Raw genomic sequence first — 24,486 nt, forward strand, 5'->3', positions numbered from 1 at the left:
CAAAAAAGCAGGAAATCCGCCCAAAATTGAAATCACTTATTCGGCTTAAACTATGCCACAACCATCCCACTTGGAATTTATACCCGGAAGCCTCTGAAACCCATTAAATCTTTTTCTTCTCTGCCATGTCCCCCCCCAGAATGAGACATTTCATTCAATAAGCCGAGGATGATAAATGATTTTTGATTATGTACTTAGGTGGGAAATGCAACCACACTGGATGCAGAAAACAGTGCTGAAAGAGCCCCTCCCTATAAGCCCATGTTAAGAGGTCTTGACACTTAACATAAGACCCCAAAATCCTGTTTTATATAGGATTTGAAGCAATACCATCTTCTTCCAACCAGTGATTAAAGTGTGAAGAGTGAATTTTATATATTCTTCTTTGTTTCCAATCCCAAATGGCTGATTTGTTTTCCGCTCCAGAGGCCGACCTGTATGAAGACCCCAACCACCACCCACCCGGTGAAGTTAAGAGACTTTTGGACAGTTCATAGCGCCAACAAATGTCACAGGCTCCGACCAAGTATAACCACATCCTTTGGAAATCCTTCCATTTTTGCAATTTCAAAACATCCTAACTTGCTGTAAAATTCCAGAATTCTTTTATCATCTGGTCTCACTTCACAGAAAGCCCCCCTGGAGCCTAGAAATAAAACAAATAATCAAAATATGTGTTAATTAGTAAAATTATGGACATGAATTGTGACTAATCTTTAATAGATTTCAAACAGTTTCATAACAGGTGCCTGTCTATTCCAACCCCTAAATATCATGTCACAATTTTTAAATTTTTCATTAATATTAAATGAACATTAATATTCTCATTATTAAATACTGCAGCGATAACTATTTTAGATGATGGACATGTTAACTAGCTTGAATGTGGTTATTTCACAATGTATTTCAAGTCACCAAATTGTACACTTTAAATATATGCAATTCTTAACTGTCAAATATACCTATCTCATTAAAAAGAATTTCAACCACCATGGTGAAAAAGGTGAAGGGATTAAGCATAAAAATAAAATTCAACCACAAGTTAAAACTCTTCTCCAGAAAGAAAACCTTTTGGGGAAAAGGTTATAAGAAACCTCAATGCAAAGGATACCTCTGTTTAATATCTTAATATAAAGTACCACTGAAGGGGCTCACAGGGCAGAACCTAATCCAGTGTGTCATAGACCATTATAAGCAGAATGAATGTGTTCTATATTCTAACATACTTCATATACCCACCTACGTGATTCAGTTCCAAGCACAACACTGTACAATACTAAGAATTATGATTTCAGAGTTGTTTTAATTACCCCAAAGGGACACCACCGACTCAAATGTTACAAAAATGCAACAAGTGCATTGTCATGTATCAACAACCCTGTAATGAGGGCTCAAAAAACTTTCCACTTTTGTATTGCCCAAAAGCTAAAGTTTTTTACATTTTTTAAAGGCAGTTAAGAGGGAAAAAAAAAGGACTATGCAACAGAAACCATACGTGGTCCTTAAAGCCTAGAATACTATCTATCTGGCCCTCCATAGAAAAAGTCTTCAAATGTAAAGCCAAATATTTTTGAAGGCTGAGTTTAGGTAAACTCAAAAAACTGGTGACTCTGCATTCCTAAATGAAATTTCTCGAGGTTAATTTAATTTTCAACTATCATTTATGAATCTCCTGGCAAAATAAATATAACCTCATGTGTTCATTTCTCATTTAATTGAGGTGCAAAGTAAGCATTCATGGTGTAAAAGAGCAGCCTTTTTCAATTATTAATAAGCATGCAATTCTTGCACAACTAATAATGCATAAGTCAAATCATAAGTGGTGTAAAATATAGTCTTGCCCCCCCCCAATGCCCACCTAAACACCAGCAACTCCATATAAATATATATATATATATATATATATATACTCACCATTAGCCTTCAGTGAAGACAGGAGGCAAGCCATCATGCTTTTGGCTACACTTGGGTCAGTTACTTTTTTGTGAATATCCATCTTTATCAGAGAAGGGAAGTTGGCAAGGAAAGTTTCTGGCAAAACTTCCTGCTCTTCATGGAAACTCAACATTATTTTCTAAAAATTAGAATTTTCTAAAAATTAGAATCTCTTTAGACTTTCAGTAGCTACTCATTATATCTATAACCTAACTAGAGAACTCAGCAACAGGAAAGGAAAATATTCAAGAGCTCTTTCAGTCATAATTATCACACGTAGAATTAGCTTATAGTTCTAGCTGAAACATTTTCACTTTTAAAGACTATTTCTAAATATAATCATATATCCTGCATTGGATCCTCGAACAGAAAAAGGACTTTAGTGGAAAACTGGTGAGTAAATAGTGAAATTTATAGTAATGTACCAAAGCTGGTTTCTTAGACTTGGACAAGTGTAGAAAAATGGGTGAGGGATACACAGGAGCTCTGTATTATTCCTAAGATCTTTAAATTTTAAATTATTCAAAATAAATTTTTTAGTTTGTATGGCTTGCACAAAAAAAGTGAATGTACTTAACGCTGAACTATACAGTACACTTAGAAATGGTTAAGATGATAACTTTTATGTAATGTATATTTTACCACTTTTAAAAAAAGGTTTGTTAACAGACACACTGGTCATTCTTTATATGTTCTTATACTGAAAACTGTAGTTGTCAGATACTGAACAGCAACACATCAACAGCTCTATCACCAACACGCTGCTGTCAGTATCAATAGTCCCTTAGTGAGGCCATTCCAAACCAGCCTCTCATTACATAGCTAGGGCAGAAGGTAAAAGAGAGAAAACTACAGAGAGAATGTGAGAACACTGTTGTGGTGAGAGCGGTAAGGAATTTCAGAAAAGGGGAAGAGGAGCAAAGTAGAGTCCAAATACATATCTAAAAGTATTTATTGAACATAAAAATTATCGTTAAGAAGGAACTATTTTAAAAATGCATATACTGATGAATAAACCAAAACAATCATTACTTGATCAATGTGGGGCACAACATTTTTTTTAGAGGAAAGATTCAATGAAGCTGGATCACATAACAAGTGCTCCTATCAGAAAGCATTGAGAAAAGCATTACTGAGAAAGCCAAGTTAACCGCCTGACAACCAAGCAAAGAGATTTTAATTACCTACACTTGCCCTGAGTACCCAGAAGAGACTGTAACATCCTTAAGTTTGGTGCTTCAAAACAAGGAGAAAAAAAAAAGGTTCTTTAATTGTCTACACTATTTTTTTATTTGAGGAAGTATTACAATGCTTCCAAATTCAAAACTGTCCTAATACTGAAGGAACATTGAAAAAACAGCACATTAATAAGCCCTAATTCTCTTCTGTGAGAAATTTAGAAAGCACTGAGAATTTAGGATGTATCTTCTTAGGAAGGAAGGAAGGTTCATATGCTTACTTTTTATTTTAATAAGTACTTAAGTAAAAATTACTACAGTATAATTCTAAACCTCTGCATTACCTCCGCCTCAGACAGTTCTTTGTCACCATTTGGCTTGGTATACTTCTCTTGCATGAAGGGAATCCAGGAAATTTTACATTTTTTAATGAAGGGGGTTACATCTACGGTGCCCAGGGCATAACCACATATGCCATCTTCATCTTCTAGGACAAAGCAATAATCCAGGCTGAGGGAAAGCAGCCCTCCTACTAACCTGCTCAGAAGAAAAGAGGCCAGAGTGAGTTTACAAGTCACCAACACAAAATTCAGACCTCAGTGATGTGAAGGCCCAAAGCACTTGAATGACAACCTGTGGCAACTACACTCAGTGTATGAAGAAACTGGAAATACACACATATTAATGTTCAGGTTTTATTAAAACTAAAGTGGGATTTCTAAAAAACTATTTCCAGTCATCACCTCCCCTCAATCTAGTAAACCTGGCTTTGAAATATCTACTTCCCAAATCCAACAAATCCAAATACTTAATCACATACTTGTCTCCAATAAGGTCAGGTTGACTTTGAAAAGGTAAACCCACTCCATCGTCATACATTTCTCTGCAAATCTTGTACACGGAAGCCTGAAAATATAATTTAGTTAAGCGATACATCAAGAAAAATGGGAAGAGAATTTAACAAACAATGTGGCTCATAAATCTGATTGGACTTATAGGACAAAATGTATGGCCTGTCATAATAATCACATTTGCTCTGTTAAATTAAGATTTGCTCAGTCATAGTTGTAACACCAGTAGAAAACAGAATGGTTGTAGTAAACACTGAGAAGTGCTTTGCAGGAAATGGTTATAGGCAGTAAGTACTGGATTCAAAATCCAGCAAACTATGGGACTGTCTCAGTTTTCTGAGACATGTTTTAAAGATGCTACAGTCTTTAAACAGGTTTGCTTTTCTCTGTAGCTGATTGTCAACAGCCTGTAGGCACTTCCCAATGAAAAATTACAGAACACTAGTACATTGGAGAAAATCAGCCAAGGACACCTATCATTTACACACTGTTTAGTAATTCCAATTCTGAATACATTTCATCTGAATTTTTAAAGGGAGGAATTAAAGAACATATCACAATACGTTAGCAGTCCGAATTCCTTCGGTTCGTCCTTAAATATTCCCCCATCCATGATCAATGTTTAGTTAACTCCATCTAAAGTTCATGTTTAAGACAGAATGATTAACTAGGGAGTCCAAAGGAGAAAAGTAGTAATGTGCACCATAACCATACAGCAGGTTGGTAGATAGACAATTACCTCATCTTTAGGAAAATATGGTCTGATAGTATAAACTTTGGAGGTAGGAGTCAGTGGAGGTGGTTGAAAAAAGAGATCATTTGCCCCATCAATTGGCAGCAAACGCTGTGGGAAGGAAAAAAAAGGAGATGAATTAGTGTTGGGAAAATATCAATTTCTTCACATGGGTGTGCACTGCAGATTACCAATTTAACATTAATGGCTACTGCAGGCAGACCTAAAGAAGAGGGGTGTACTATGCTTTACTAATATAAACACCTCTTTGCTGAGGGAGGGGAATGCTTCTGAATAGAAATTACCCAAACTGAGTTACACAGTTTTAGTGGCATTTAATATGTATTTAAATTTACAGTTAAAAAAAAAAACAACAAAAAACCAACTCCAATTATGACAAATTTTTTTTTTTTTTTTTTAGCAAAACCAATCTCATATAGACCATCTTTCTACTAAAAGATGGCAGAACAGCATGTCAGGAGGAGAGGTTTGGTCTGAAGAGGGTTATCTGTCCAGGAGACGCTTTATTCCCAAAGCAATGCGCTTCAGTTTGCTGTGCGCAGCAGAGCACCTGTTGGGGGGAGAAAAGTAGAGCACCTGGAAAGTCCATGAACAAATTCTAATACCAAATATGCTTCGTATTTTGTTCGCATTTTCATTAACAGACTGTTTTTTTCAAGTGTTTAAGTTTTATTTATAAAATAATTGTGAAAGTATCCAAAAGCCCTTTCACCATTCACTTGCATAATTATTCATTCTTTTTGCTCATGGAGTTTCCACCGGCAGACAAGCATGCGCGCATTGTGCATTGCGGGCGCAGATTAAAATGCTGTGCGACCTGCAAAGAAACAATGTGAAGTGTACACCTAGAGCCGCTGCGCTTCGCAGGCGCGGGGGGAATTGGCAGCATCTCCTTCAGAAATTACTGTGAAAGAGGAGGAAAATTTGATTTAAAATCCAGCTATGTAACTAAATTGAATTTGGGACTAGAAAGCCTTCGGCAGACCAATCCTTCCAGCCATCTGATGCGTAACATAAGGTTTCTCATAAAACAAAGAAAATGTCAATTCAGTTGTGAATTCATATTGATACCTGGAACTCTCCTGCTAGACCACCTCTAAAGGCCCAGGGTTCTTGGTCTCCAATTAAGAACTGTGCTGAAGAATGACTACGACACCCTGTTGAGATCAGATCCAAGCGGAGAACGTTACGAGAAAGGGGATTTCCTGGGGTCTCAAACGTCCAACAAACTAATAAACACTTTGTGGAAAATAGCTCTCTAACAATAATAATCCAGGGTTTCAAGACAAGGCTGTGATAATAATTTTTAAAGAATTCATAATGAAATTTTCAATACTGATGAGTCCTTCCTCTGATTAATAAATAATTACTGTTAAGAGTTCTACCTTTTCTTTAAATGTTGGAAGAAAAGTAAATCTCAAGTTTGTCTGGGTCAAGTCTATACATTCCCTTAGAAACAGCTATAAAAATCAATTTAGCTGCTTGCTATGTAGTGAAATTACAGTAACTATAAAGCGAAATTAATGAGAAAGATAATGAGTCATTTTATTATCACAGCCCATGAAGGAATCAAACCTGTCTGAAGTCACATTTTACATTTTGAGAAAGGGAACAGGAAAGGGGAGAGGGGAGAAAAGGGTTAATCTTGTCAGAAAACTAAGGGCAGCAGAATAAATAACAAGGACAATCCAAATTCAGAGGGGGCTAGTAATACTACTAGCCTGACAGAAACTGAGAACTAAGGAGAGCTGACTGATGCTCCTAATTTGTCCAGAGCTAAAACATACTTTTCTCAAAAGTATGACAATAACTGGCTCCTCTGATTGACCATCATAATCTTTGCAGTGCGCTGAACACATGCACGGAGAAGTAGGCTTTGTGATCCAGAAGTTAGCTTTAAGGTTCACCACTTAACCAACTTCATATTCACAGACAATAAAGGCAGCTAACAATAAGAGATAATTAAAGGCAATACTTGGAGGCCAAATCAGAATCACCTGCCTAGTCTTCTGACAAGATAAGCAGCGCAATATAGTTCTTTTCCATTTGAAGACAGCATTCTACCTCCTGTTCAAGTTAACAGTCTCATCAGTACAAGGTATAGTGTGCTAGTCAGACAGTCCCAAAGCAAACCAATTTTTTTGCTGACAATTCAAGCCCTTTAAGAGATTATATCCAGGTTTGTCACTTTTTAGGGGTAGGGGTACTTAAAAAAAAATATATAATGTAATATTTGTAAAATAAATATGAAATGGGGTCAAAATTTAGGCTATGAAGAAAACCTGCCACATTCCATAGCTCAGTGTAAATTTACACTGCAGGAAAAAACTATACCTCTCAAACTTTTAAGATCAGCCAATTTCCCCTCTCCCCCACTTTGAGACTACAACATAACTAGCACTTGCAACTATTGTAATAAAAAGCTGCATGTACGAAGAGCTGTGTAAATGAAAACATGGTTAATGCCTCAGTCGCTGCGCAAACGTGACTTCAGTTCATGCCTACTGCCCTTAAATCTACCTGAGCTACCTCACAAATAGAACCTTTCAATTTAAGCTAATTAATCATGACGCGCTGTGAGCATCTGCCGCTGTCCATCCAATAGTAGTAGACACTTGTGCTGAAGATTCTCCCATCTGTACACAATGGGGAAGAAGATAATAGAAGTCGTTAGTAATCAAAAGTACTGCATAGCCACATTCTTTAAAGGACTGAATGCCAGCTGGACTGGAGAGAGGAAACAAAGGGTTCTAATCAGTAACTCCTTGAAATTACTATAGAATCAGGAAAATACTCTCCTTGTCATGAGCTTTTTGTGAAGCTATGTGAATGCAAAGATGATCATTTAAAACTTCTAAGATGCTCTCCTTGTAATTGTACAGCTATCTATACAATCTGGGAAAACTGCACCATAATTGGACAGTGCAAAGGTAAAACCTGAGTGGAAACAACACAATATCTATATAACCAAGAATTTAACTTTTGCCCTGGCTGGGTGGCTCAGTTGGTTAGAGCATTATCTTGTACACCAAAAGGTTGTGAGCTTGATTCCCAGTCAGGGTACCTATCTAGGCTGCAGTTCAATTCCCAATTGGGGTGTGTGTGGGAGGCAACCAATTAACGTTTCTATCTCACATCAAAGTTTCTTTCTCTCTCTCCCCCTTCCTCTCTCTCTAAAATCAATAAACATATCCTCAAGTAAGAATTTTTTAAAAAAAAGAATTTGTAATAATTCTTGAATTAAAAACAAGATGGAAATTTAATACTTAAATCCCTATAAAAGATAATTATAACTCCCTGGTCAGAAGCCTGGAAGGTAACTGCCGTCATCCAACAACCAACAGAGGTTATTTCCTGAGTCGAAGAGCAGACATCTATCACAGAAAAGAGGTAATCTCTTAGAGCCTTTTAACAAGAGGTCAAAAATCTCTGTTCTACCTGTTGTGCTACATATACAGGAACCCTAAGTTCTATATTTTCAAATTAACAAAGACTATACTCTTAGCTGCTAATTAGTTGTATCACAGGAAAACCACTATTTTTAAAACTTAAAAGCCCAAAGTATACAGGCAGAAGGTGATAAATTTCATTGCCACTACTCCTTAGTTAACCCAAGCTCACAGTGTTTCACACACCTGCTGCACAATCAAGACCATGTAACCCACCACAGTATTTGTGACTACTATGAAAACTATGACATGTCAGTCAGCCTTGCTGCCTGCTGTGTGCTGTATTGTAAGTCCATTCCATATTCCTTACAGCTGGATTGATAACCTGGAAATGAAATGAGGTCCCTGGAGAAACTTGGCCATGCTGGTGCTTTTTACCAAGTCTGAATATTTAAAAAAAAAAAAAATTGGTTTTCAAAGAAGACATACAAAAGTCCATTTAATGAAGTTTTTAGGGGGCTGCAATTTCCATCCCCTGCTAAAACCAATTACTTGGCAGAGAAATAAAGAAAAAGCCATGTGAAGTAATACCAAGTAGCACCAGAATAGCCCACCACTAAAGCTCGCATGCGCACAGGGCTGGGAGGATGGCTTCCTCTTGCCAGGCCCCTTAGTTTATTTCAGCAATTGTTCTGTTAAACAGCATTAATGTTATCAAGACACAGCAAGCAGCAGAGAGCTTACCAAGTCACAATTCATAGTGTCTCGGCTCCAAATCAGATAAAAATGGTATACAGGGTTCCATCCAGGAAGCATTCAGTCATAGCAAGTTAAAGTCAGTACTTTCTAACACATTTTCAAAATGTTTATGCTGAATTAGCCCAAGGGAGAAAAATCAGTGTGCTCGATGTATTTACTGAGACTTGCACCTCAAGTCTGCAACAACAGCTACATGTCTGAAAAAAACTCTAGGCAAAGAATTTAAACAGAGATGGAAATTCTCAAGTTCCCTAAATATTTTCTCCCTGTGGGATAATCTGTCTTTTTTAAGGAACAATACATCTGAGACGAGATTATTCCTGGTGCACCTACCTAACCACTGTACAAAAGACTTCACCATAGACATTATACTCTTGATATCCCAAACATAGGAGTACATGTCATAAAGGATTGTTCTGTTGGCACAATTGGAAAGTCGAGTGAACATTCCCATCACTAGTCCGCACATCTCTTCAAACTTGGCTGCTCGTGACCGCCATTCTTCAATCTGTTGAAGTTGAAGATCAATAAAGAGACTCAAAAAATTGCAAGCTTAACAAAATAATCTAAAACATACTTATAAACTAACCTGGTTATCAGGTGCAATTTACCGTAACCACTAAAGAATCACTGAGCTTTAAACTCTTTAGATAAGCAATAAAAGTTTGTGTCTGCCAGGTCCAGTAGCTCAGTTGGTTAGAACACCAATCAATATGCCAAGGTTGTCGGTTCAATCCCCACTCAGGGCACATTCAAGAATCAACCAATGAATGCATAAATAAGGGGAACAACAAATCGGTTTTTCTCTTTCCAAAAATCAATAAATTACGAAAATTTTTTTTTAAGTTTGTGACTGCTCAAACTGACAAAATATTCCTAAAATAATCAACTTTGACTTCCTTAATTTCTAACTATAAGGTTAAACTATGGAACTGTATATACCAGATTTGGTAGAGTCCACGTCCACTTTATAGACTATTCTAAGATGTGGTCTATTTTCTGCCAGTTATCAACGTACTCATTTAATACCTTCTCCATATCATCAGGGGACCGACCCATCCAGGCTAGAGAAGCAGGTAAATTAAGCATACTCACCTTTTCAGAGTCTTTTCCTTTGCAATTGACACTGACAACACTGCTATTTGCTCGAAGCCACTGGAACTCTCGTAACATCTGTGCTCCTTTGGGTCCATGCTCATAAGGTAAGTAGAAAAGATCAGCAAGTAACTGCAAATCCTCCAGAGTCACTGGTTCTACAGTGTACAAAGGCTTTTCATTTGGACCTGGCACAAACTGCTCCTTGTTTGTCTGTTCATCAGTCTGCATAGGGGCAATATCACTGATGCAATCTTCCTGCATAGACATCTCTGGGGATTTTGATTCAGCTATGCTCTCTTTATCAGTGTCCATTGGTTTCAATTCCTCTGACATTTTAGCTTCTACAATTTCAGTTAGTATTTGATTGTCATTCTTGTTGTCTGTTTCTTCTTGCTTTTCCACTACCATGTCCATAGGTTCCTCATCTGGCTGTTTCTTTTCTTCTTCCTTGGTCAGAGCTGTAGGTTCACCCCTCAAGGCTGCACCCTGGCTCATAATGGGCTCCTGGTAAACTGTTGTAACTACAGTTGTAGCATTTAAAGAGGGTGCTGCAACTAGCGGAGTCCCATCAACTACACTTGCTTTGGCTCCACTGTGTGCAACTTGCCTACCTACAAAAACAAATTGCCACAAAGATAATCAGAATTAGAAACAGAAAAATCAGATCTAGAGTAACATTTTCTTACAGCTATAGCTGGAACCTCAATTTCAGCTTCCAAATTATATGAGCCCTGAGAAAAGTACAATTTCTCTAAAATCATTAGGGAAGTGGGGAAAGAAGAAACAGATGATAAACATCCCTACATTCCAACACCTATTATCACTTCTTTTGAAAATATGTATTTAAAAGGTTAATTATTTCAAAATAAATATTTTTTAAACAAATTAGCATTCCATCAAGACACAAGCCATTTAAGACCAAAAGATTTTAAAAACCTTACTTTTTCTCTAGATCCCTAATCATATTGCTTGGTAGACCTATAGCAAGGCACATCAAAAAATGTTCTTTACTTTATGACTCAAACCATGTGATCCAACCCCCTTAACAAAGAATAGCCAAAACTCACTACTGTACTGATGAGGTACGCCAAATTCCTGTAACCATTCTGTTAAAGCTAATTTTAGAGCCATCTGTGGACTATAAAGTACATCAGTTTCAATATCTTCATCACTGCCTTCGTTTTCTAACTTTATCTGGATTGATACAGTACTGTCTTCACTGTCAGCTGCAAAAAAAGAGAAAGAACACAAAAACAGTTTTGATTACAAAAGCCTCCTGAAAGTGACAGGAGACAAATGCAAAACACTGGTTGTTACAGCACAACCAGAGAAGCAAAGACCTGGAAGAACAAACCTTAAACATAAAAAATGCAAATGCAACCAAGACCTTTCACTGAACAACTTCACTTTGATTAGTCATGTAAATGTACTGCTAAATGTAAAGTCACAATTGAAATAAAGACTAATTTTAGAAATACTAAAAAAGTCATTTATAAATGTCCTACTGAGTACCAATTATTGCAAATGCAAGGTTAAAGGCACTATGCTGTCCATGAAGAAAACATTCCCTACCCTTCTGGGGATTATAACTTAATCAGAAAATAATTATTAAAAAATAGGCAAATTAATAAATGCATTGCAGAGAAAGAGTTAAATCAATTAGAGAGCCAACATATGAGCACAGATACTAAGCAAATAATGAATCTCTGAACCAGGATAGTGGTAGAGAAAATTAAGTCTGAACTCTGGCTTGGTATTCAGAACCTTCTATTCTTAGCTCTCTTCCTCATTTCCCTATACATGGTCCAGTTTGGACTATTCCTCAACATGCTTCATGCAGTCTTAAAAGAGAAAGGAGCTAAGTGCCATGAATATAGAGGGGGTGAAGAGTATATCCCTAATTTTGTGGGAGGTTTTCATTGGGGAGAGGGAGGATAACAATGATTGGGATTTAAAGGGAGACATTAATTCAATAAACAGAATGGGAAGTAGGGGTACAGAACTGAGAAACAGAACACAAGTATATACCAAATATATGGTGACAGAATATGATTTTACTGTGGGCGGTGAGCACACAATGCAATATACAGATCATTTATCACAGAAATGTACACCTGAAACCGATATGACCTTATTAACCAATATCACACCAATAAATTTAATTCTAAAAAAAGAACAAGTATGTAACTACATATCACCAAGCATCCATGTGACATTTCAATACCCCCAAATGAGTTAAAATTCAATTAACTTCAAATTTTCAGTATCCAGTGTTTTCACCTCCAGCCCACCAATCCTTTAATGCCCAGCAAACCTTACTAATACTTTGACCCAGTTTAAGTATCCTTCCCTCTATAAAATTGTTTCTTACCACCAATTTGCTTATCAGAAATAATCATTCCTTCCTGTGTTCCTATAGCACTTTGTAGATAATTATCTCAGCACTTCTTATATATAGTACAGTTGCCTATACGCTTTGTACAACACCAGACTGTGTTCTTCAAAATTCAGGAACACTTTATTCTTTGCACCCTTCATGCCCAGGAAGATGCACTTGCCACACAAGAGGTGTTTAAACGTTAATGAATAAACAACTAGCCAGCATCCTTTTATTTGAAAATCAATTAGAAATTTTTCATAAATAAAAATTCAGTAAGCCAATGTTAAAAAAATGAGAATATGTGCCATACATGTAAGCTAAATCTAAATGATATGTGAAAAACCTCAGATAAGAATAAGTTGTCTAAAATATCCCATTGAATATGTCACCTGAAAACACAAATTGAATCTGAATTCTAGAGATAATTTTAACACTAAAAGACTAGTCAGTCTAGTACTCAAAGGCTAACACACAGTTAAAAACAAAAAACTGAGGCCAGGAGGTTGTCCAAAGCCACTCAGCCCTTCTTCTATCATATACTAGTATGTACATATCTCATTCATAGGACTAAACAACACACCTTAAAAAAATCTCTTCAACTATGGTTACAAAGAAACACTTATCTACCAGTGTCTTTAGTTAAACCCAGCTCTTCTCCCAAGGTCAAGGTTTAAGAAGTCTACTTACTCATCACTACATCTTTTCTCACTCCGTTCATGTTTGATTTGTACCAGGTGGCAAGGGTGTGGATAGCAACATAGTTGGCTTCAAATTCACAATTTGGATTAGTCAGGACTCCTTTTAACCGTGGGATGAGTTCTGTGGATCTTCCTTTGTATGGGCCCAGAAATAGTCTCTTCTGATCATAATCATTAGCATGAATGTTATCCCATATTACTGGCGCTCTCTTAATAATCTTAGAAACCTCTTCGATGGACTCTACTGGAATTTCTTTAGAAACAACTTTGGGACCTAGAAATAATGACCACGTTTAGTTAAAAGACCTTTATATGTGGTTCTTCAAAACATATTCCATACAATATTTTATTGTATTTTCTTTGTAATATGTATACTTTCTAACAATCTCTTTTTAAATAACACAGCAACCTGTCTTTTTACTTAGTTTTAATCACCCCCTTCCAATATTTCTAGAAACAGAATTAATCCAATTAGTCCAAAGGTATAAATATTTAAGGTTTGGTAAAGCTTCCTCAAATTGATATGTTAATAAGAAATAAATTTACATGTAAACAATTTCTTTTTCCATTATAATACAGTATATCCTTAATTAGACAAACCCCAATTAACCTAAACTATGGAATGATTTCTAACTTTAATTCTTAGAATAAAAGCTAATACAGTGCTGTGGCTCAGTGGATTGAGCGTCGGCCTGCAAACCAAGTGTTGCTGGTTCGATTCCCAGTCAGGGCACATGACCAGGTTGCACATCAGGTCCCCAGTTGGGGGCGTGTGAGAGGCAACCACACAGTGATGTTTCTCTCCCTCTCTAAAATAAAATAAAATAAAATAAAATAAATAAATAAATAGTTAAAAAAAAGAAAAAAGCCAACACATATAAAAAAGGTCATTACATTAAAAAAAAAAAAAAAAAAGCCAACACATAAAAAAAAAAAAAAAAATGTCATTACATTAAAAAAAAAGCTAATACTAGCTGTCAATCCAGCATGAGTTTTCATTTTATAAAATATAACCGTCTCCTAGGGCTGGAATCAATATACTTTTAGCCCAGTTCCCTACAGATATAACTGTATTATTTATCAGTAAATATTTAGGTACAGTGGAAATCCTCAAAGATGTTTTTAATACTGAGTGAAAAATGTATAGTTGGCAAAAGAATTCTAAATTTTACTTATTTACTTTATTTATTTCTGAGAAAGAGAAACATTGATCTTTGCTGTTCCATTTATTTATGCATTTGCTGGTTGATTCTTGCCTGTGAGCTGACCGGGGATTGAACCCACAATCTTGGCATACACTTGGCATACAGGGCAACACTCCCACCAACTGAGCAACCCAGCCAGAACCAAGAAAATTTTAATTACAAAGTTTTCTGGTTAAAGGTCAGTTTTTAAGAAACATCCAATTAACCAGAACAGCCAACTTCTTTAGTGCTAGTTTCACTGTATAAATCTTAAAGACTTACCAGTCCAAAGCACCTCAATTCCAGGTAGAAGCTTTTCACCCACAGTCCTTAAATAAGGAGACTGAGACACATTTGGATAACAGAAAGTGCCACAATATTCTGAATGTAGGGAGGACATAAGTAAAATAGAAGTGAAATGGTCATGAGTTTTTAAATAAGGGAAAAATGTCTACCAATTCTAAATTCTTTTCATCCAAATCATAAAGGCCTCCATGTCATGTCCCAAAGGAAGTAAACTTAAGTAGAAAGTTTATTTAAGAATGAATTCATTAAAAAAAAAAATCAATTCATAAAATGTGATATTCTTCTTCCAACAGTAATACAGATCAATTGTATGATCACTAGAAATACAAGTTTACTAAAGAAATAATTTAATGGGTGGGGGGAGCAAAGGGGGGAAAATGGAACAACTGTAATTGAAAAATCAAAAAATAAAATTAAAAAAAATAATTAAAAATTTTAGCATTTTCTACAAAATTCTGAATTGCTTATATGTCCTGAGTTACAGAGGCCAAATAGACTGAATTGATACTGTAACCAAGATTGCAACATTATCCCTATGGCTATTAGTACTCAACTGCAACAGAATTATAATTTATAGTAAATTAATTCCCAGTATAATCTTATTGAATATTATTTGAGTACTCATGTAGAATCAAACCACCAAGATAAGGTTCATGGCTCACAATACTCAAGACAGACACACACACAAAGTTAAAACAAATTGTCTAAAATTTCTTAGGACTTATTTATGTCTTCCTGAATAAGAAGTCAATTCTTGGGAATGAAGAAGGAAGGAGGGGAGGAAAAGGGGGAAAATATTAAGCTTTCTATGATGACATCTTAAAGTTAAGAGCCCAGCTGGGAAAGGGAAGAGCGAGAAAGAACACAGATGCACGGGGAGAAAAAGGATAAGTAAAAGGAGATGAGAAGTGACTAAGTTAAAAACTATGTAAGTTTGTTTTTATTTTCTAATTTTCATTTTGATAATACTAGCAATCCTACAGTAGTCCCCCTTATCTGCTGGGGTACATGTTCCCAGACCCCCAGTGGATGCCTAAAATTTTGGATGGTACTGAACTCTAAATTATATTTTTTCCTATACATTCATACCTGCAATGAAGTTTAATTTATAAATAGGGCACAGTAAGAGATGAACAACTAATAATAAAATAGAACAATTATAACAATGTACTGTAGTAAGTGTGAATACGGTCTCAAGATTTCTCATTTTACTGCACTCACCTTTTCACTTAAAGGAAACACTTTACACCTTCTCTTTGGCATATCTGAACTACCAGCATCACCACTCTTGCACTTTGGAGCCATTATTAAGTAAAATAGGGATTATCTGACAGTAAGTACTGCAATACCTCAACAGTCAATCTGACAACCAGACAGCTAAGTGACTAACAGGCAGGTAACATATACTTTCCAACCATGGTTCACCACGTATTACTGAAACCACAGATATCAAAACATGAGTAACAGGAGACTACTGTATTTTCAGTACTAAAAATTACGTAAAATCTTTTGCCTATTCAGTTGTCACTTATTAGGCCCTAAAATTTCTCCAGTTTAAGACCCCGAGAAATATTTCTAGAAAAATAACTCCTACCTTTATACGTACACCCAAGAGAGTAGACAACACAATAAAGCCCATGCACAGTCCTTTGAAAGTTAATGTATTTCAAGAGTAAGTAAATATAAAGCTATTATATACAATACCTGTGGGACAGAAGAGGAAAGTTTCTGGCTCTCCTAGGTACTGATAAATTTCATTTGTGATGGAGACCTGGGCATGAGCAAAAGAACTGAATACCTCTTTGTCTGCTGCACACATATTATGGTCAATATCATCAAAAAGCAAGGCAAATGACCTGCACCCAAACTGAGAAACCTAGGAAAAGAAAAAAGAAGAGGCCTTACCAGGGTCATCTTAGAATAAAAAACTCAGGACTCCAAATATCAAAGCATATACTTAATAGTTATATTTAAAAGTCAAATAGTTCCCTTAGTAAAATATTCAAAGCCAAACCCATTTTTACATTTTCTATGCTAAAAAACTATAAACAGTTTTGCGGACTGCTTTTTTTCATTTGGGTTTGAATGCCATATACCAATATGTTCCAATAAAGCTTCTATTGAATACTATGGGCCTATCTACGACCTTAGCTGCTAATCATAAAAGACCAAACTGTCAGAAAAATACAAAAACATGAATAAGTAAACTCAAGACATGAAAAACCCAGACTTTCTCTAGTCCCGAAGGACACAATGATCCTAATTAATCTCTTTGCACATTAACCTTAACTAAACCATGAATCAGAAAGAATAAGAATACCACAGAACTTGATCAAATAGGAAAACAACCTCTTAAAAGCTTATTCATGGAAACTTGACTACCTTAAATTTTTACCATCCATTTTAATGCCACAAATAACATAAACCTTTGCCTAATAAAAAAATACACAGACACACACACACACAAGTTAGTTACATATCAGCAAACATTTATCTGCAAACTTAAGCCTTCACAAAAAAAAGTTGTGCAGCTTTTAGGTTAGGTAGAATTTAGGCTTCAATCTGGTCCACCAACAGCTTACATGTGTACCTGGTCTATTTTTCTTCTCATCTTGGGAAACAAATCATTTCCATACTCAATTACATCTCTTGTGCATATAACTGAGGGAACTGATGTCTAACAGGTAAAACCCTGTTTCTATAACCTCAGTCACAAATTCAGCCAAACAGCCAACAGTATACAGTTTTTCAAAATGTGGTTGTGGATCACTTACTGCAGAATCACCTATGCTAAGATAACTCCCCACCCCAAATCAGTATAAGAGTTTCTGGGAATGGAGACTATTAGTCGGCATTCTTTTTCTTTTTTAGTTGGCATTCTTTTAAGCATCACTTCTAAGCATTCTTTTAAGAACGTTCTTATGGAAAAATGAAGTTTGAGAAGCACTGGTACCTCCAGTGAACTCACTTTAGAAAACATCCCTCTATCAAAAGCATTAAAATAAGAAATCTGTACAAAAACAAAAAGCATGAATTTGCTTTCCTTTTAACATCATAAAAACAACTCAGAAAATTTAGTATTAGGTACTGATTAAGGGAAAAATAATGAAAAAAAAATAAGGTAGTTACCTGATCCAGTTTGCGTTTCAACGTAGAAACTTCCTTGGGATTAGAAAAGGTAATATCCAATCCAGGTGAGATAGCATAGATGAACTCTATCTCATATTCCCATGCGGCAGAAATGAGAGTCATAAGTTGTTCTAAAGAACAGAGTCCATATTTTTAGAAAGCAGCATAGAAAACTAAAAGAACCTCACCTTTCAATTGAAGACATCACTTTCTCCAATTTGCAACAAGTCAAGAAAGGTCCCTTACTTTCACAAAACTGTCATGTTCAATGTGACAAAAAGATAAATGTGTTCTTAAATACCAGGGTTAAGTGATGGACTTAACAATCCTGACCCCTCATCTTTGTAACTACAGGAAAAATATTTATTACAGATTTTAAGTTTTTAAAACATGATACAGTTTTCCTAAATAAACTGAAACACTATTCCATAACAGGGTATATCTTAAAATAAGTTTCTGTGCTATCTCAAAATAGTCATTTGACTGTATTTTGAGTATGGATCACATTAAAGTTCATTACCAGCATCTCCAAAAAATAAATAAGTTGAAGACACACAAATTATATAAAGTAGTAAACAGTCAATGGAGATGGGATTAAGTTTTAATTGCTTCTTGATAATTTAAGAAAACGTTGTCTTTAGAGCCTCAGCTGGGCTCCGTAACCAAACATCTTGTCAGCCACATGTGTATCATTTCACACCAAGTACAAAAATGTTTCCCCATTCACTGAAGTCCCACCCTCCGCAAACACACTATTTGTCTAATTTACAAGGAGGTTCTGTGATGTACTACTTTATTTACAAATTTTACATAATTAACTCAACATGAGAACATACATAACAAAGATATCTGATTGCTTTTCACTTCAGTGCAGGCATAGACTAGGGTGAGGTCTTCATTTTAAAGACAGAACCACCCCTGGCCAGTGTGGCTCAGTGGATTGAGCGCTGGCCTGTAAATCCAAGGGTCTCCAGTTCGATTTCCAGTCAGGCCACATGTCTGGGTTGTGGGCCAGGTCCCCAGTGGGAGGGCATGTGAGAGGCAACCACACACTGATGTTTCTCTCCCTCTTTCTCCCTCCCTTACCCTCTCTCCAAAAATAAATAAAATCTTAAAAAAAAAAAAAAAAGCACACAGAACCAAGAACAGTAATCAAGTAGTTAAGACCAAAACATACTTGAGCCTAAAGCAAGAGGATCAAAATACTAATCCTGTCTTCCATTTAAAATTTTGCTATTTTGTTCATGGATTATACTGTACTTATTTTTACTGCATCAAGCTAAGTTTTAAAAACTGCAGAAAATATTATTTATCCCAATTTTTTTTTTGAGTCCCATATAATCTGCATCCAACGTGGGTGCCTCACTTGCCTGGCCTAGCCCTGCTTCAGCACCTCTTTCATCCAGAAGCCCACTTTTGAGACCACTGGCAGAAATTAAAAAGTACAATTTATGACCATAGGACAGGTGGATGCAGACTAATATAACCATGAATCAGACCATAGCTGTGCACTGTTAGTGCTACTCTTTAAATCTGCACTAACTCGTGTAGTTACTAAATAGAAGAAAAGGAAACTACCTACAAAGTGAAAATAAAATACTTAATAAAATTCCTATACCACTATGTTAAAAATAGTTGTTTTCTTCACTTACTCTGAATCTATGAATTAAAAAGAAAAAGATTACCAGCTTCCTCCACTGAATACATCTCTCGCCAAAACATCCTATGTTTGTAGTCATCTTTTGGGGCATACAAGTATGTATTCAATTCCCATTTCTGAAGCCTTAAGGGGAAAGAAAATTACATATGTATAAACAGGCAACATGCATAGGCTGCAAATCTAATTTTTTCTTTTTCTTGAAGAATTTACAGTATTCCCTCACTTATCGTGGTAATTAATGTATTACTACGTTCTAGACCCCCCCCCGCGAAGTAGGAACCTTACATTTATTCTACACTTTTAAACCAATGTGACTTTAACAACTTACGTATACAACACCGCAAAATACCGCAATATAGCGAAAAAATCTGCAATAATTAAATACAATATTTTTAAAAATCCCGCAATACAGTGAGGCTGCGATATAGAGAGGGACTACTGTACATCTCTTAAAAGGCTAATAATATTCTAGGGAATAGCTTTTAACCTTTCTGTAATCCAGTTGAATTGTAAAAAATACTACAACAAATATTTTTAGAAAGCATATTAAACAGTCTTAACTAAAAATACAACTCTGGTCCTGGCCAGGTAGCTAAGTTGGTTGGAGCATCAAAGGGTTGAGGTTCAATAGCAGGTCTGGGCACTTGCCTGGGTTGAGGGTTCCATGCCCACGGACTTATGGGAGGCAACTTCGCATTGATGCCTCTCTCTGTCTCTGTCTCTCACACACACCAATGAAAAAACACATACAACTACACAACTCTGGGCGAGGCAGGTAAAGCCCAAGTCCTATTCAGCTCCCCAGAAAAGTTTGAAAACCTATGGCCTAAGTGAAAAAGAGGTAAAGGCCAACTTTTGCACCTAAGAAATCATCAAATTGCACCTGACCTATTGTTAGTATTTCTTTAAACAAAAAGAATATGTTAATAGTTTAAGATTCTCCATTATAAAATAAAAATTTACCTCCTAAAGAGTTCTTTTCTCTGTTCCATAACCCAAGGTCTTCCATAAAATCCTGGATTTAAAAAAAGAATGAAATTATTTTAGTTTCAAAATGTGTTAAACTGTTTAAGAAACGCAGGTTACAAAACATACAATCCCATTTTATAAAGATGTGCACAACATACCAAAATCTGAAGGTCATTTAATAAATAAAACATTAAAGTATCTTTGGATGATGATATTATAGGGGGATTTTTTATTTCCTTTTTGCTTCAGTAAATTTTCTGATTTTTCTACCATGAATGCATTACTTGTATGATAGTTACTTAAAAACAGCTAGACACTGTCTCTTTTCACTGCCAGAAAAAGACAAAATATAATTAAATCTAACTTCTAAAAAATTATCTCAACCTTACAATGGGGAAAGGGAAAGCAAAGTAATTCAGAACTGCTATTAATACTAATTAATAAAAATTTCTATCTAGGAGAGTAAACTGCTTTTAAAGGAGGGAGGAGAGATAAACAAGGCAGGAAACAAAATCATGAACACAACTAGAAAAGAATCTGATTGACCTAATTTTATGATCACATTTTTTAAAGTTCCTGATGTAATAAAAGGGACCCCCAAAAATACCTTAAACTACATTCACAACAAATTCAACAGTGAACTGGCCCAAACAGGAAGCTCTCAAGCAATCTCAATTCCAGAGCAAAAGTTTGAACTGAAATTTCAGTAACACGACTTGCTCCAGTGTCCAAATGGGCGGAGGAAGGGGGCCTGCAAAGCACATAGCGGGAAGCAAACCTGCAGACTGAAGGCTTAAGTAGTGGTGTAAGAGCAAAACGGTATTCGGAGCTCACTGTTCTGCTAGTCAACAGTTTACAGCTCGCCTAACCTTTATCTTCCACCTCTTAGTCTAATCAATCATCTGCAAGAGATTAGGACAACCTCTCAGACATACCATGAATAGTTAAGCTTGCATTTTGAATAAAAAATCACGCGCACACACACACACACACACACACTACCTAAGAAACCAAAAACTGAAATTTATGAAGTGTACTTAAAGTTCTGATCTCTAGACAATAACAAGGACAAGAGACCAAAGAAAATTTCATTAAGTATCAATGTATGAAACTGTAGCATGTTCAATCTTGACGATTCAATGTTACTCTCTTAAGGTGATCTTGCCTAAAATAGTAGGTAAGTTTTATACAAGGCTTGATAGCTTTCATAGAGCACTAGCATTATCATTTTTATTTTAAAGGAGTAGGCATTAAACATCCCTTTAGAGTTTTCGATATAAAAAAGAAACATTTTTCAAGTGTCTTAACATTTTAATCTGAAGATTAAAAACCCTACCTTTGCTCTTTGAGTCAGGTTGGTTTTGATTCAAAGGCACCACAAAGAGGAAGCAGTGCCCTTACACATTAGTTAAAACAACAAAGGTCTGTGAGGAATAGAAAACAAACAAAAAAGGAATCCTGGCAATACCTACAGTTTTTCTATCCTCATTTTAGGAATGGTGCCAACTTACAAGTACCAAAAAAAAAAAAAAAAAAAATCAAGTGCTTAGCCACGAAGAAAATATAGGAGGGAATGGGCTAGAACTTGTGAATGGGATGGAGGGACAACACATAAGACAAAACAACTCCATTCTTTGAGTAGTTCCATTTCAATACCATTCTGAAAAACAAACCAACTTATTCAAACTACAACAAGCTTTTATCCGTAATTACTGAAGGCAAGTTTCCAGTGTAAGATTTCTGTATCTCTGCCAACACTCTTTCCCCGCCCCCCACATCAAGATCTCTGATGACAAACATTCTTTTTCTAGAATCTCCCTGCAAACAAGCCCAATAAATATGTCAATGGGTAAGTCACACAAAGCAATTATGTTTTCATAAAACTTCCACTCCAGTAAAATACAAAAGTAGTTTTTCACTGTCTTCTCCCAAATTCTGCAAGTTAACTTTGCTGAATTGTTTCACTCATTGAAAATTAGTCGTCTCCACTACAATTTATCTAAAATACAATAACCATCATCCATCTTTCAAATGAATACTCGATGCCAGTGATTTTCAAGATTTTCAACTTTTTCAACCAGTGTGCTGTAAGAATTTTCAAAACATGCAGTACCTGTTTAGTCAGAAGCACTGACCTCTTTTCCCTTAAACTGTCAAATTAAAAAATGACCACAGCCAACACAATAGCCATCTGGTGTGAACAAATCAAAATTATACCTATTTTCTTTTGTCAGAAAGGCAAAAAATGTATTTTTTTGGTGTGCTGCAGAATTTTAGTAATTAGTCTGTGTGCCAGGAGACGAAAAAGGTTGAAAATCGCGGTTCTATGCTGGAAAAGCTGAAGCTCTCAAATAAGAAAGCAACCATCTTTCCTTTTCCATACCTTTCTAGTTTTTTATAAAGAATAGTTTTTATACACTCTTACTCCTCTACATACCATTACATACAGGACAATATAAAGCAGACATCTAGGAAACCCTGACTCAAAATACTTCAGAAAACTCGAATATATGCTGTACTCGAGGAAACAGTGACAATGTAACTGATTAATGCTCCCATACACTATACGGTCAAATACTTGTCTATCACATTAATAAATTACCTTTACAATCTTCTGGTCATTTTCCCCAACTCCCCTTTAAATGGAAACCGGAAGGGAAATCCCGAGAAGGACATTTTTTAAACCTCTCCTGCAATCACTAAATTAAAATTCCGTATCTGATACGAGTCACAGCTTCTTCCCTCGGGGGCAAAAAAGCACAGCAGTTGGCAAACGGCAATTTCTAGGCTGCAAATGAATCTTCAAAGGGCGGGAGGCGGGGTGACTGGCATGCAAAAAAAATTATAAGCTAAGAGGGAATTAGTAAAACCAGAGGCCTACTGTGCTTCTCTTCACTCCAGGAGTACAACAAGGACCTTTCTGTGGGGCTTTCTTTTTTTCCCCCAAGGACTGGCGATGGCATCACTATACACATTTCCCCACTTGAACACAGACCACCCTAGGGAATAACACCCCAAGGTACAAACGAGAGCGCAGCGCCAGGCTCCGGACCGCCGCCTCCGCAGGAGGACGCCTGGCTCCAGCCCAAGGCGGGTGGGGTCAGGCTCAATGGCCAGAGAGGAATTCGACGCCATTTAAAAACCAGAAGACGACTTGCCCACCCTCCCGTCTCTCGCCTCGCGTTAGCAAGGTCAAATTTCAAAAAACACCCTTTTAGAGCCCCCCGCCGCCACCTCCTCACAAGGACAGAACCTGCTGTTTTGGGAGGCGGCAGGAAGCAGGACGCTCTCGCCCAGCCCGCGCCAGAATGCTCACCTTCCACCACGCCACAGAGGAACCTCCGAGCCCCTCCTGCAGTCCCGGACACGGCTGCTCCCCCAGCCCCGGCCGGGTTGCCTTCTCCGGGAGCCGGAGTTGCCGGTGGCTCCAACGACGCCCCAGCGGAGGCAGCAGGGTTGGCGTTGAGCTCGTTCTCCCGCTCCTCCAGCGCCGTCTGGCTCTCCTTCTGAACCATCCTCCTGCCCTCGGCCGCTGCCACCTCTACGGGTCCTCCGCTGCCTCCGTCCGCTGGGCCGCGGGCCCAGAGCCCTGGAGAGGACCTCGACTCCGAATGCTCGCTCCTCCCGCTACTGCCCTTCCCCCTCTGCCCTTCCCCCTCCCACTCCGCAGGGACCTGAAAGCCCGGATGAGAAGGGCGGCGGCACCGGAGCGAGCCCTTTGTCAGCCGCTGCCTCCGCCTAAACTGGGGAGCCGGAAGTCTAAGCCGAGAACGAGGCTGCACCCCTCACTCCCTGGAGACAGATGGCCCAATCTTCCTTTTCGTTCTCAGTTGGCCTTTCTTGCCCTCCCTATAATCTTAGTCTTCCGCTGTTTTCGCCCCGAAAACCCAAGATCTCTTCGACCGCGGCCTCTACCTCCGGCTTCCTGTTTATCCGCACTGCGCCTGCGCTGGAGACCGGCTCAGACCGGTCCCTTTATCCTGGCTCCCCCGCCTTCTTTTCGGCCAGCCTATTGAGCTTCTTTCGGTAGGGGGAAGTAGAAAGGAGGAGACGCGAAAAGCAGAAGGTAATGAAGACAGTAGGATGTACCATTTATGTTCTCCACCCTCCAGAACGAGCCCGGCGCCCTGGGACAGACCATTACTCGACCTAAAGAAGGGGAGCATGGGAGGAGGCTGCAGCGGGTTGGGGCAATT

The 24,486-nt window shown here is 37.3% G+C and overlaps 1 protein-coding gene across 1 annotated transcript; it reads right to left on the bottom strand.

The window, feature by feature from the left end:
* Positions 1–432: 432 nt before the first annotated feature.
* Positions 433–24,250, bottom strand: OGA (O-GlcNAcase). The gene is made up of 16 exons (XM_090278452.1): positions 23,607–24,250; positions 20,285–20,336; positions 19,347–19,444; positions 17,662–17,792; positions 16,237–16,408; positions 14,509–14,607; positions 13,032–13,316; positions 11,032–11,190; positions 9,962–10,575; positions 9,200–9,374; positions 5,790–5,875; positions 4,704–4,808; positions 3,934–4,019; positions 3,458–3,650; positions 1,915–2,074; positions 433–646 (listed from the first exon to the last, which is right to left on the bottom strand). Exons 1-16 carry the CDS (start codon positions 23,803–23,805, stop codon positions 510–512), a joined length of 2,751 nt encoding a protein of 916 aa, XP_090134578.1. The 5' UTR covers positions 23,806–24,250; the 3' UTR covers positions 433–509.
* Between the last annotated feature and the right edge of the window lie 236 nt (positions 24,251–24,486).

The sequence above is a fragment of the Furipterus horrens genome, unplaced genomic scaffold (genome assembly GCF_987537825.1).
Source record: "Furipterus horrens unplaced genomic scaffold, mFurHor1.1.pri manual_scaffold_5, whole genome shotgun sequence".
In the NCBI taxonomy this organism is placed as follows: Eukaryota; Metazoa; Chordata; class Mammalia; order Chiroptera; family Furipteridae; genus Furipterus; species Furipterus horrens.